This window comes from Nasonia vitripennis, chromosome 5 (assembly GCF_009193385.2).
Source record: "Nasonia vitripennis strain AsymCx chromosome 5, Nvit_psr_1.1, whole genome shotgun sequence".
NCBI classification, from domain to species: Eukaryota; Metazoa; Arthropoda; class Insecta; order Hymenoptera; family Pteromalidae; genus Nasonia; species Nasonia vitripennis.
The window spans coordinates 14,206,788-14,217,973 of NC_045761.1; the positions used below are offsets into that span (position 1 = coordinate 14,206,788).

The following is an 11,186-nucleotide window of genomic DNA, read 5'->3' on the forward strand; positions in this document are numbered from 1 at the left end:
GTTTGCAAATATGAAAAATTACCATAACTCGAATACTTTTGAACACAAATAGCATGAGTTCTTGTGATCTCAATAATTTAAAAGTTTTTGGCGTTTACTGTAATACAATAGTAATTTTACGTGTCTTTCTTTTGTAAACACATTTCAAATGTTTTTCTTATTTTGTCTCCATGCTCATTTAAAATATCGTAAAACTGCTTGAAAAATGTTTTAGCTGAAGCCTGTAAATGTGCATTCTTTTGCAGTGCAGCTTCCCTTTTGTCTACTGCTTGTGCTAATTGTTTATTCAAAGCATCAATTTCACTGGACGTTTTGTTGATAATTTCATTTAATTCTTTTATACTGGCTTGCAATTTTTTTATTTCTTCGCGCTTTTTATTTTCCTTGACTTTAAGTTCTTGTTTACGTTTTTCTTCCGAGGCTTTTTTCTTTTCAACTTTCTCTGAAAGTGTATCTCTTTTAGTTTGCATCGCTTCTATTTCTCTGTGATGTGATTCAAGTAAATTTGTTTTTTTGCTTAATTCTTTAGTACGTTCTTGCATGAATGTATTCATTAAATTTTTCTTCTCCTCTAATCTATCCAAAAAATTAGATTCACATATTCCATTTTCTGGCATTAATAATTCGTTAATATCAATATTTGAATCAGAAAGCTGCATAAAAAGTGCTTGGTTGTAGGCTAGTATCGTTTTTACAAGATTTGTGTTAGATGAAACCAATCGCATGTCTAAAGCGTATGCTTCCTTCTTTATTTCTTCTAAATGAGCTTCAAAATTTTGAATGTAGGTTTGTTGTTCGGTGCAAGCCTTTACTATTTCATCACGTTCAGTAACAGACATTGGTTGTTGCTTTATGACTCCACTCAATTCATCTCTTGTACTCTCCAGTTTTTTAATCTCTTGAAGGAACATTGATGAATCTTTATTTATCTGTTCAATTTCTTTGAGTGTTTTATCAACATATTTTTCTTGTTGTAGGATATGTTCCTGCTGCTTGGCTCTATCTTTTTTCATATTGCTTAGAACTTCTTGCAATTCACTTACTTCTGCATCTACTTTATTTGTTTTAGCCTCTTCTTTTTCTAAATTTTCCTTGACTTTTTCATAATCCATTCGAACTTGTTCATATCTTTTAGCATTAATTCCACGTCTTTCAGCTTCTTCTTGGAAAAATTGTTGTATGATTCTTTCTTCGTCTTCAGGTTTTTCTTCATTCCAAGCCTTGTAACACTGAATCATGACAAGAAAAGTGTTTCTATGATTCTCTTTCTCATCATCGTTATTTCCTATAATTGGTAGTCTTTCAAGCGTAAAGATTTCACTAGCCAAATCTTTAACTTCACATAACTCTACAAGCCAACAAATCCAGCCAATGGCATGGGGCCAAGAATGCATAGTGTTAGCAGTTTTCAACCAAGATTTGTTCATCAAACCTGGATAATGTATTTTCTTTGCTATTTTTGGTATTTCTTCAATGTAATTAGCAGCAGTCAATGACTGCTTCATATCAAGCAACTTTACCAGCAGATTGGTTGCTTCAACAAATATTTTTAAAGTCAGTGGTTTGAGACTTCCATTGCCATTAAGAATCGCACTTTGACCAATAGAATGAAAATAGTTATCGATCTTGCCAAGCATTTCATTCTGATAATTTTTGTCATTGAGTGGTCGACTGTCTTTCTTAGGACCCTTTGGAGCAAGAGCGCTTGCTCTTTCAGCAGAAGATGCTCTAACATTTCTCCCATCACTCGCTGGTGCCACATGACGAGATCCACTAGCCATTGGAGTAATGTATCCTTTTGAAGCTAAATTAGCTTGATCGACGCAAGATATTCTGCCCCTGTTAGCTTGGTCAATCAGAGAAGGTCTTGCAGTCTTCTCAATAACATGAGTGTAACGATTGTTGGGCATTGGAGAAATTGCAGACGATGCTGTAGTATACTGACCAATGGATGTTTTTGCACCTAGAAGTAGTAAGCATGTATTAAAATATGTATACATGACGAAACTTTCGACTACTTTCGGCTAAATGAAAGCTGCTAAGCAATTTTACAGTGTTTTGAATAAACAAAGCAGCTGTTTATAAAATACCTGTAGTAGGCCGGAGATTAGACTTTCGCATGCCGCTTAACCTATCGGACGAAGAGCTCCGTATCCTCGGTTTCGGAATCATCGTGTCCTGGGTACCGAAATTCGAATCCTTGCTCTTGGTATTTGCCGGCCTTCTAGAGTCTGCTCGCATGGAATTTCTGTCCGGGTCCTGCTGCGAAAACCGCCCGGGATTCGACGACGACCGTCGTCTTGTAGTTGTTGAGCTCTTCCGCATTTTCGTAAGTATTGAGGTTCACTTATTTTGGCACTGAATCGAATTTATATCCGCACTCATTTATTCATTTGTTGGATTCAGAAAACGCGATACGCCTCTCCTCTCTTAGTCTCTTACGAGTCGGTCGATTGTTGATAGACTAAGAATTTCAAATAACGGTCATCTGGGAGGCAAAAATCAAAATCAATTAAAAGGACGCTTTGCGAGTGCGCGTTGCGTGCTCAGTGCTACCAATAACGGTTGTCTTTGCGGGTGTTTTAAACACGGGTAATTTTTATCTGCATTTTTTTTAATTGTCCAGTTGATACATCAAAAATAGTGCAGATTAAAAAATTTAACGCATAATTGACTATCGCCGATAATTATAACAATTTATAACATTCAGTAACTTCTCGGCAATTGAACTTCATAGAAATCACCAGAAATTTGTTTATCCCTAGTGCAGAACTAGGCCTACAGAATCTTTTCGTAGTGGAGCGTTGTCTGCAGTGGTAAGGCAGTGGCTCTTCCATTTTGTTCCAAAGCAGGGAACGAACGTTTTTCTATCTTTAGCGGGTCGCACGTTTCGTGTCGTTCAGGACTTAAAAGTAAGTTTAAATTTTAATAATTATTGAAAAATACACTTTTATATATTTAGAGCAACAACTAAATAATTAACATCACCTCACAATTACGTGGATTACATTAAATTAAATAGTGATACAAGTGGATGATAGACGCGTGTCACCGACTCCGTTTTCCGCATGTTTGATAGTTTCTTGCTTGTTTATCAACATTACTTTTCGAATAACAATAAATTTAATGATGATTTCAATTATCACCATCTTTCGACTGATGCGCTGTGATGGTTAACTTTGAACTGACAAATTTTTAATTCAAAATAAATAAGTGTTAAAAGCATGTTGGGACATAACCTAATAATCTATGTTTTATAAATCTTTGCAGAATGCGTTACGTCGCCGCTTACCTTTTGGCTATCTTGGGTGGCAAAGCTGCCCCCAACCAGACTGACATCGAAAAGATCCTGTCGTCGGTTGGTATTGAAGTCGATGCAGAGAAACTGAAGAAGGTTATCTCCGAGCTCAATGGCAAGAACATCGAAGAAGTCATTGCTCAGGGTATGTTCAAACATCATAGTTTCTAGTTTGATCGTAGTAAAGACAAGAGAGTTCCATAAAATATTCTAATACTTTTAATTAATTTTGCAGGTCGTGAGAAGCTCTGCTCGATGCCAGTTGGTGGTGCAGCAGCTCCAGTAGCCGCTGCCGCTGGTGGTGGTGGTGCTGCTGCCGCTGAAGAAAAGAAGGGTTAGTACTGATTTTGTTTTATTCACAAAGCGATTTGTTGTGTACTGAAAATTGAAACTCAGTAAATAACTATGGAACTAAGAGAAGTTTTCTATTAACGTATCTAAATGAGTATTTGTTCTTTGATAGTGTATAAGTATGAAATTTAAATAAGTAAAGATGACCATTTTTAAGAAATTATCTTGCACAAACCATATAGCTTTACGTACACTTAATTACTATTGCAATGTAGAACATTGCTACCAATTTCTTATCTTAAATATTTTCCATAGTTCTTTATAAGTACCATTAGAAGTATAAAAAGTCTTTTTGATTCTATAATTTATTTCAAATATTAAATGATGTAATTATTACACCATCTTTCGACTGAGTCGTTGTGCTGTAACTTTATAATTTTTCTGATCATTCAAAATATGTATATAAAATTATTCTATTTTTTTTACGTACTCTTAATTAATCACTGTTTTTTCTATTTAATTACAGAGGACAAGAAGGCCGCCAAGGAGGAGTCTGAGTCGGAAGACGAGGACATGGGTTTTGGACTTTTCGACTAAGTACCAAACTCAGGACTGAATTTTATTCATCAGCGAAAGAACAACGACGAATTTAATACTGTACATTTTTCATGGACTCTTGACGACCGTTGTTGTATCCGTCGCTGAGGAATAAATATTTTCCAAAAAACTAAAACTAATGTCAATTTTTATTTCAACAAACCAAAAGTATTCATTAATTTTATTAAATGTGTTTTATATAGATCAGTGAACATTCTTAACAGCAAAATGTAAATTTATATAGAATATTAATTTTATCAGTTTAAACTTCATTTTTCTGTAATCATAAATCAAGAAATGATTTTTTGAGATAGCTATTTTACTTCAAAATTTAAAAACAATTTTTGCACCATAAGTTGAGACTTTTTATAAACGATGATTTTATTTTATTTTTTTTGAATGTACAGTAAAAATATTCTAACATAAGTTTTGCTGTATAAAAGCTTTAGTATAATTGTAGCTAAGATAGTTTTATGTTTAATTTTTTGAGCATTAATGAATTATTATCATTACAAATGATAAAGAATTGAAGAAACAATATTGAAATGAAACATCGATTTCCTAAAATAATTCGATTTATATGTTTGGTTTAAAGTTTAAAAAATGTATTGAAATAATTAGTCACACAAGATTAGCTCGTAATAATTCAAATTTAAGATCTGTTATGTATAAAAAAACGTGAAATGAAAAGAATTAGAATTTTATTATAAAAAGTCAAACAAAATGCGAATGCGCTAGTGCAATAAGATAAAAGAGAAATGTAAATTCAATGAATCGTTCACTTAAAAACATCCAAATTTCTTTCTATCAATAATTTATCATTACAAGCATTGTATAAAATGAGCCAAATATAATATGGGTCAAATCAGTCCAAAGCACACGGATTGGTTACTGAAAAAATAGGACTCCTTTCAATTTCGTATCTCAGAGTACTTGAGAAAATAAAAAAAATGTGTATGGATATACAAGAAACGTAGTCAAAATAGAGCAACCCAGACTTTAAGAGCCCCGGTTGGAAGCTCTCCGAGCTTGCGACAGCAGAAGCGCGTCGACAAAGAGCGGCGGCAACGAAGCCCTTTCTCAAAGTATACTCAAAGTTTGATAGAAAAATAAATTAGTCAGTAGTTCAGAAGGGTTTTCCGGGGAGGACGCGCGCGAGCCGCATGCAAAAGACTTCAGTTATGCTCTCTCTCTCTCTCTCTCGTCGTCGGAATCCAGCGAGCAGGAGCTGAGGACGAGGGCCGAATAACGATTCGCCAGTATAGTCCCCTGCCGCCGCCGCCGCCGCCGCCGCCGTTCGTTTCGCGACAAAGGACTCGGCTGCGGTATAGTGTTCTCGGCGCGCTGTGCAGTATATAAGTAGCAAAGCAGCAGACAGAGCAGACGCCGCTTAAAAATTGATGGAAAGCCTTTTTTCCCGCGCAGCTCGCCTGAATTGATATATTTATACCCCCCGCGGCGCGCTGAAAAGTGAAAAGGCTCGTACACGCACATACTTCTACTCTATACTATATACTTATATATAGGTACGCATTACCTACCGCGGTGGACGACGGGCGCGCGCTATTCCTTTGTGCTTCGCGGTACGTTTAGCTGCAGCGGGCTACTTGTCGGCTCGCGGTAATGCTTTCGTGAGCGCGCGAGAGCCGCTCTGAATGTTTGATTTTTATCCTGCAGCGCACGGGGTACGAGGCCGTGAGACTGCTCTCTGCGCTCGAGCCGAATGTGTCGACGTAAATATTTGACGATGAGCTTGGCCGCGTATATATAGGTATATATATATATATAGTAGTTATGTTTGCAGGGATATTAGAGGAGTAGCCGACGCGAGCCATCCTATACCTAGCTATACCGTAATACGCGAAAGCCTCTTTTTTCTCGAGTGTGATAGTCGGCTGAATGCTTTCGGTGGGCTAAAGTCGATTTCGGTCATATATGCAGATTTCGAGAGTATATTTGTGAATATCCTTTTAATGCTGAGGCGCGTCTACGCGCGCTTCCTCGCCCTCTATCATTATTAAAAAAAAAAAAACGAAATAGAAGTTTTCGTTTTTTAATACAGTAATAATATACTGTAATTATCGCATGAATTATAATGTAGAGCTCTTTCACCACAGTTATGTATACGTTATAAACGTTTTTATAATGATAATACTTAAACAAATGATTGATTTTTAAATTATAGTTTAATTTGCGTACATGCGGCAGCAATAATCATCGAAAATTCAACGATTATTTGATTGAAAAATATTTGTTTAACAAAACAACTTCTAGAGGGAAGTTGATAAATCACACTCAGAGATGGCACTAGCACCCCGCTTTGAAATCGAAACGCGGCATTTATTCCTCGACTTTCGAAGATTGCATAAGTATGCGTATTATAACGAATACCGGTGTGAGTATCTAAAGTACGGTATAATATTTTATGGTCATAAACAACAAACAACGGCCGTGAACGGTACTTTCGCCTATTCGACTGCAGAGTAATTGTCAAAGGGCGCCGCACCGGCAATCGCTGACGAATAGAGTTATTGTTTACCTTGCAGCTCGTAGCGCGCGACAATTGACAGTCGATGCAGGAGATCAGTTCAGCTAAGCGCATGGCTAGTACCTACAGTTTTACACGTACTAAGTATACTCTGCAGCAACAATACTTCCGAGTTTTTGTTAGATTCCAGGCATTTGTTATATACCTAGCTAGAAATTGTAACTATCTCAACTCAGTTTGGCGTGCAGCGATGATTTTTTTCTAGCTACGCATTGTTGTAGTATAACGTACTATTAACGACTTTACAAAAAATCGTTCAAAGAAGTAATCATGGAGATTGAAGTGGAACCTCATAATGAGGGTGATCATACGAAATGTTACTCGCCTCTCACGATTTTGAATGGCAAATTATTTACGTTGCGCAGAGTCAATGGGCACGAAATCTCAGCTATTTGTCGGATCTGCCAAAGGGAAAAGCGTGCGGCTAACAAAACAATATTCAGTGCTACAATATACTGCACGTCCAACTTAAGAATCCATTACATTGTAAGTATCCTATATTTGTGTACAGTATACATACGTAACTTCCAATCAGGGCTTGCATGCATACAGTTGTCTTTATGTTTATTTGCTCGTAGAACCATCATCCACAGAAACTTGCCAAATTCGATAAAAAATTTTACTCGCAACATTCTGGAGACTGCTTCAAGCATGTTAAGGGTATTAATGTGAAGCAAAGAAAATTTGATGCTGCGCTTACAAATTTCCTAGTTGTGAGTATGAGACCTGTAAGTGAGGTAGAAGACAGATCATTTCAGCAATTGGTTGCAGGTACTTCTTTTTAGTTTAGAAAACACATTTAAATATAATTAGATACTTATTTTTCTGTACACTCTTTAGAATGCGATAATAGAATGAAAGTCATGAGTAAACAAATGGTGACCAATGCAATGAAAGAGAAAATGCACGTACTAGTGACAAAGTTGATAGAAACTCTTGATAATACGTCATATTTATCATTATCTTATACATTATCAAAAGTTCAACCACATATTTTTGTAGCGACAGTAATTTGCCATTGGGTATTTATTCGTCACACAGTTAAAATTAAAATTTTTCTTATTCAGTATAAATTAAAAAAATATTACATGTTTAAACAGATAGCCATTGATTTGCAACGAAGAAGTGCTATACTAACCAGTGAAATAGTTAGCGAAGAACTCAAATTAAGAGATTTTGTAGATCTGTTGTTCGATGTAATGGAAGTTTATCAAATCCATGCATATAAGTTAAAAACAATAATCATTAACGAAGCTGTGCAGTACAAAGAAGATCTTGAATTATTCATGTATGATTCATTTGAAAATTTGACTGGTAAATATATAATTTATAGTTGTACATCTGTTTTATTTTTTATTTATTATTCTTTATAATTCTAGAAGAAGAGAAGAGTTGCATAGAGAAACCAATGGTTGAGCGCAAAAGTATGAAATGGGGCAAAAAAATATTCACCATGACTGACCCAAATTTCAGTATATCAAAAAGTCATTTGTTGAATAAATTTATCTTGAGGAACTTGCTAAATGTCATAAAAAATATTCCTGGATTTGACATTCACTATCTAGTTTTCAAGAAGTGCACTAAATTCTGGAATGCTATAAGAGATGAAAAAGCATCAGCCAGTGTTCTATGTGGTTTTAATATGGAATTAAAGTATCCAAATTCATCAAGTTTTATCTACTTATTTGAAGCCATTGATGATGTACTAGAAAACCAAGACAGAATGAATATGATAAGTGAAAAAATGAATATTGGAGTGACATTTGAAGAAAAAGATTTTGAATATTTGAGACAACTAAAATATTTGTTGAAGCCGTTTTATGAGGCTCTATATCAAATAGAAAATAATCCAGGAAGTTTTTTAGGTTCTTTCATGCCCATTTTATTCGCTCTGAATAACACATTGCTGCATTTGAATGGAAATAAGATGATCTTTTTTTCTGCTGCCTTACCACAAATAGTTGAGGAGTTTAATGAAAATTTCAAAGATTATTTGCAATTTTTGCCAGATGTAACTAGCGAGATCGTCGCTGCTTGCCTTCATCCCAAGTATAAATTAGGCTGGATTCCAGAAAATAAACAAGAAGAAATAAAAAATTTATGTATAGAAGTTCTTTGTAATGATAAGGAATTCATGGCTAATGCAATGGAACGATGTGATCCTGTTGACAGAGAGATTCTCTCTTTCAAGAAAGAAGAAGTAATGATCAACAGAGTCAAATCAAGTGCTCTTTCGTATTTCCAAACAAAGGAAGTAAATTTGGCTATTTTGTTGGAATCACCATTCATCTATGAAGCCTTTCTTAAATATAACGTTTGCGTTTCATCGTCATTGCCAACGACACAAAATTTAATAAAATCTGGAATTGATTTATTACCACAGCACCAAGATATTCCGAAAGACTTTCTTCACATTTATTTGATGTTGAAGGCTCACGCAGATGAAGAAAATTAAAAAAAAATGCATGATGCTGATACATTTTTTATTATTCTTAATATGTCATATTTAATGGTTATTATTGAAAAAACTGTGGATGCTTTATAGACAGTATTGATCCTACACACACATATATATATGTACATATATATATATATATATATATATATATATATATATATATATAGCTGTAAAATACAAATAAATAAAGTCTAATGAGTTTATATGTAATTAAAACAAATCTTTTATTTTAGTCAATATTTCACTCGTGCAGGATGTCCGTCCGTTAAAGGAGCAACACAGGAAATTAATTTAAAGGTTGATACACTTTAAATAAACTCGACAGCAAATTCAACTACAGTGGCAACCATTTAATGTTCAATTAAAAAGAGAACGTGATCTGGTAGGTTTTCTCGTGACATAGCACATCAATTAAAAGACATTTAAAATTAAAAACGTTTTAATAAATATTATTGATATCAGTTCAGTTTTAAATGGAGCCGATTATTTTCAACACGGTCGTAACCAGCACCGAAAGACTTTCAGAGATGCATACAACGATTGTACTACTTCAGTCATGGCGAGAAAGCTGCAATCGAGCATCGAAAAAAATCGAAACAAGTATGCAGTCGTCCATCCGAAGAATGGCACTCGGCAGAGGTACAGTAGGTCCTTCTATAAGTACCAATATAGACTGTCGCGGCATCCAATTCATCAGTCCGGGCGTTCGAATCTCCTACACTCCACTTCGTTATTCCATCGCCTGCATAATCGCGTCGTACGCTCGCTCGTTTCCGGCCAAACGAGAAGCGACGACGACGACGGAAAACGAAGAAGAAAAACAGGAAAGAGAGAAAGCCGCCGCCGCGCAGTCTCGCGTGTCACGAGGGTTGTACGAAGAGAGAGCCCAGAGAGCGAGCGAGAGAGACGAATGCTTCTGCAGGTTGTCGGAGAGAAAGGACTCGCGGTGCACGGCAGCGGGGCCAAAACGAGGCGGAGGATTTGCATAACTGGAAAAATCGTGCCCCGAGTCAAGTCTCTCTCTCCCTCCCGGCCGCTTCTCTTCTTCTCCGCAGTGCTCGCTCCGCTGCTACTGTATATGCGCCAGCTCTCGGACTGCTTTTTTCAAGGGAAACGAGGGTAACACACATGCGATTGCAACGACTGCGCGAGGCCGCGCATCCAAAAAGACCGAAAGTAGAAAAAGAAAATAAGGGACGAAAACAGGAAAAAGGGACAAAAAGAGTGGCCGAACTTGCCGAGCTGCGTGCACGAGAGACGAGGAGATAAAGGGACGACCAGAGTCGGATCTCTCCCCCTTTTTGCTGCGCCGAGTAAACTCGAAAAAAGGAGATTTCAGAAAAGAGACTCGAGCGTAATCAGGTGCCGCCGCTACTGCTCTGCGGCGGGCTGTTTTGATTCGCTAAGCGCTTTTATAAACGTCAAGAGATGTGCAGCTGAAAAAACTCGGCGGTCAATTAAATTTTATCCATGCGCGCACCACGAAGCGCTGCGCTTTCAGATCGTTTGCGTGCCTTGGATAGGTATATAGATATATAGGTACAATTTGCTGACCCACTATCTGCACACAGCATAGTATAGGTACTCTTGTAACAGAGCAAACAGTCGAGACGTGTATAATACGTTCTCGAATAACGAATGAGCGAAGAGCAAACTCAAATTGATGTAAATTGCAGCGAGTCGCAGCGTAGTATATATACGTATGTATACATACATCCGCGTGTGGAAATACAGCCAAATTCGGCTTGGATTTGCCTAACTTGTTGGAAACTTCTATCAAACCAACAAGTTCAAACCGACCGGATCTACAGTCTCGCGCGGAATGACCCCTGCTGTAGCGAGCAGACGACCGATTTTCAAACTAGAACTTTCCAAGTGCACTGCGCCGCGTCGCGAAGCTGAATAGCCGACCAGCTGGTATCTTCTGCGCCCTCGACTATAACCCTCTCTCTCGCAAATGCCTTATTACCGGCCGAACAATGAGCTCGAAAAAT

At 36.8% G+C, this 11,186-nt stretch overlaps 3 protein-coding genes across 5 annotated transcripts; 2 read left to right on the forward strand and 1 right to left on the reverse strand.

Moving 5' to 3' along the window:
• Positions 1-63: 63 nt before the first annotated feature.
• Positions 64-2,528, reverse strand: LOC100678776 (kinetochore protein ndc80). The gene is made up of 2 exons (XM_003424889.5): positions 2,091-2,528; positions 64-1,963 (listed from the first exon to the last, which is right to left on the reverse strand). The coding sequence occupies exons 1-2, from the start codon at positions 2,323-2,325 to the stop codon at positions 117-119; spliced, it is 2,082 nt and encodes a 693-aa protein (XP_003424937.1). The 5' UTR covers positions 2,326-2,528; the 3' UTR covers positions 64-116.
• Positions 2,439-4,322, forward strand: LOC100118234 (60S acidic ribosomal protein P2). Of its 3 annotated transcripts, none has more exons than XM_032600368.1 (5): positions 2,439-2,592; positions 2,766-2,912; positions 3,271-3,443; positions 3,534-3,632; positions 4,116-4,322. In XM_032600368.1, exons 3-5 carry the CDS (start codon positions 3,272-3,274, stop codon positions 4,184-4,186), a joined length of 342 nt encoding a protein of 113 aa, XP_032456259.1. In that variant the 5' UTR covers positions 2,439-2,592; positions 2,766-2,912; position 3,271; the 3' UTR covers positions 4,187-4,322. The 3 variants fall into 3 exon arrangements, with proteins under 3 accessions (XP_032456259.1, XP_032456260.1, XP_001601398.1); XM_032600369.1 differs by having other exon boundaries at positions 2,476-2,592; positions 2,771-2,912; XM_001601348.5 differs by lacking the exon at positions 2,439-2,592 and having other exon boundaries at positions 2,764-2,912.
• Positions 4,323-6,492: 2,170 nt separating this feature from the next.
• On the forward strand, positions 6,493-9,302 carry LOC103317017. The gene is made up of 5 exons (XM_008213565.3): positions 6,493-7,220; positions 7,313-7,505; positions 7,575-7,756; positions 7,835-8,048; positions 8,114-9,302. The coding sequence occupies exons 1-5, from the start codon at positions 7,005-7,007 to the stop codon at positions 9,187-9,189; spliced, it is 1,881 nt and encodes a 626-aa protein (XP_008211787.1). The 5' UTR covers positions 6,493-7,004; the 3' UTR covers positions 9,190-9,302.
• Positions 9,303-11,186: the final 1,884 nt, after the last annotated feature.

Bases quoted from the DNA above. Each gene is read 5' to 3' on its own strand.
- LOC100678776 (XM_003424889.5), bottom strand. From the start codon at position 2,325: ATGCGGAAGAGCTCAACAACTACAAGACGACGGTCGTCGTCGAATCCC. The intron at 1,964-2,090 runs GTATTTTATAAA...TACTACTTCTAG, and splicing joins TAATCTCCGGCCTACTACAG to GTGCAAAAACATCCATTGGT.
- LOC103317017 (XM_008213565.3), top strand. From the start codon at position 7,005: ATGGAGATTGAAGTGGAACCTCATAATGAGGGTGATCATACGAAATGT. The intron at 7,221-7,312 runs GTAAGTATCCTA...ATTTGCTCGTAG, and splicing joins ACTTAAGAATCCATTACATT to AACCATCATCCACAGAAACT. The intron at 7,506-7,574 runs GTACTTCTTTTT...TACACTCTTTAG, and splicing joins ATTTCAGCAATTGGTTGCAG to AATGCGATAATAGAATGAAA.
- LOC100118234 (XM_032600368.1), top strand. From the start codon at position 3,272: ATGCGTTACGTCGCCGCTTACCTTTTGGCTATCTTGGGTGGCAAAGCT. The intron at 3,444-3,533 runs GTATGTTCAAAC...TTAATTTTGCAG, and splicing joins CGAAGAAGTCATTGCTCAGG to GTCGTGAGAAGCTCTGCTCG. The intron at 3,633-4,115 runs GTTAGTACTGAT...ATTTAATTACAG, and splicing joins TGCCGCTGAAGAAAAGAAGG to AGGACAAGAAGGCCGCCAAG.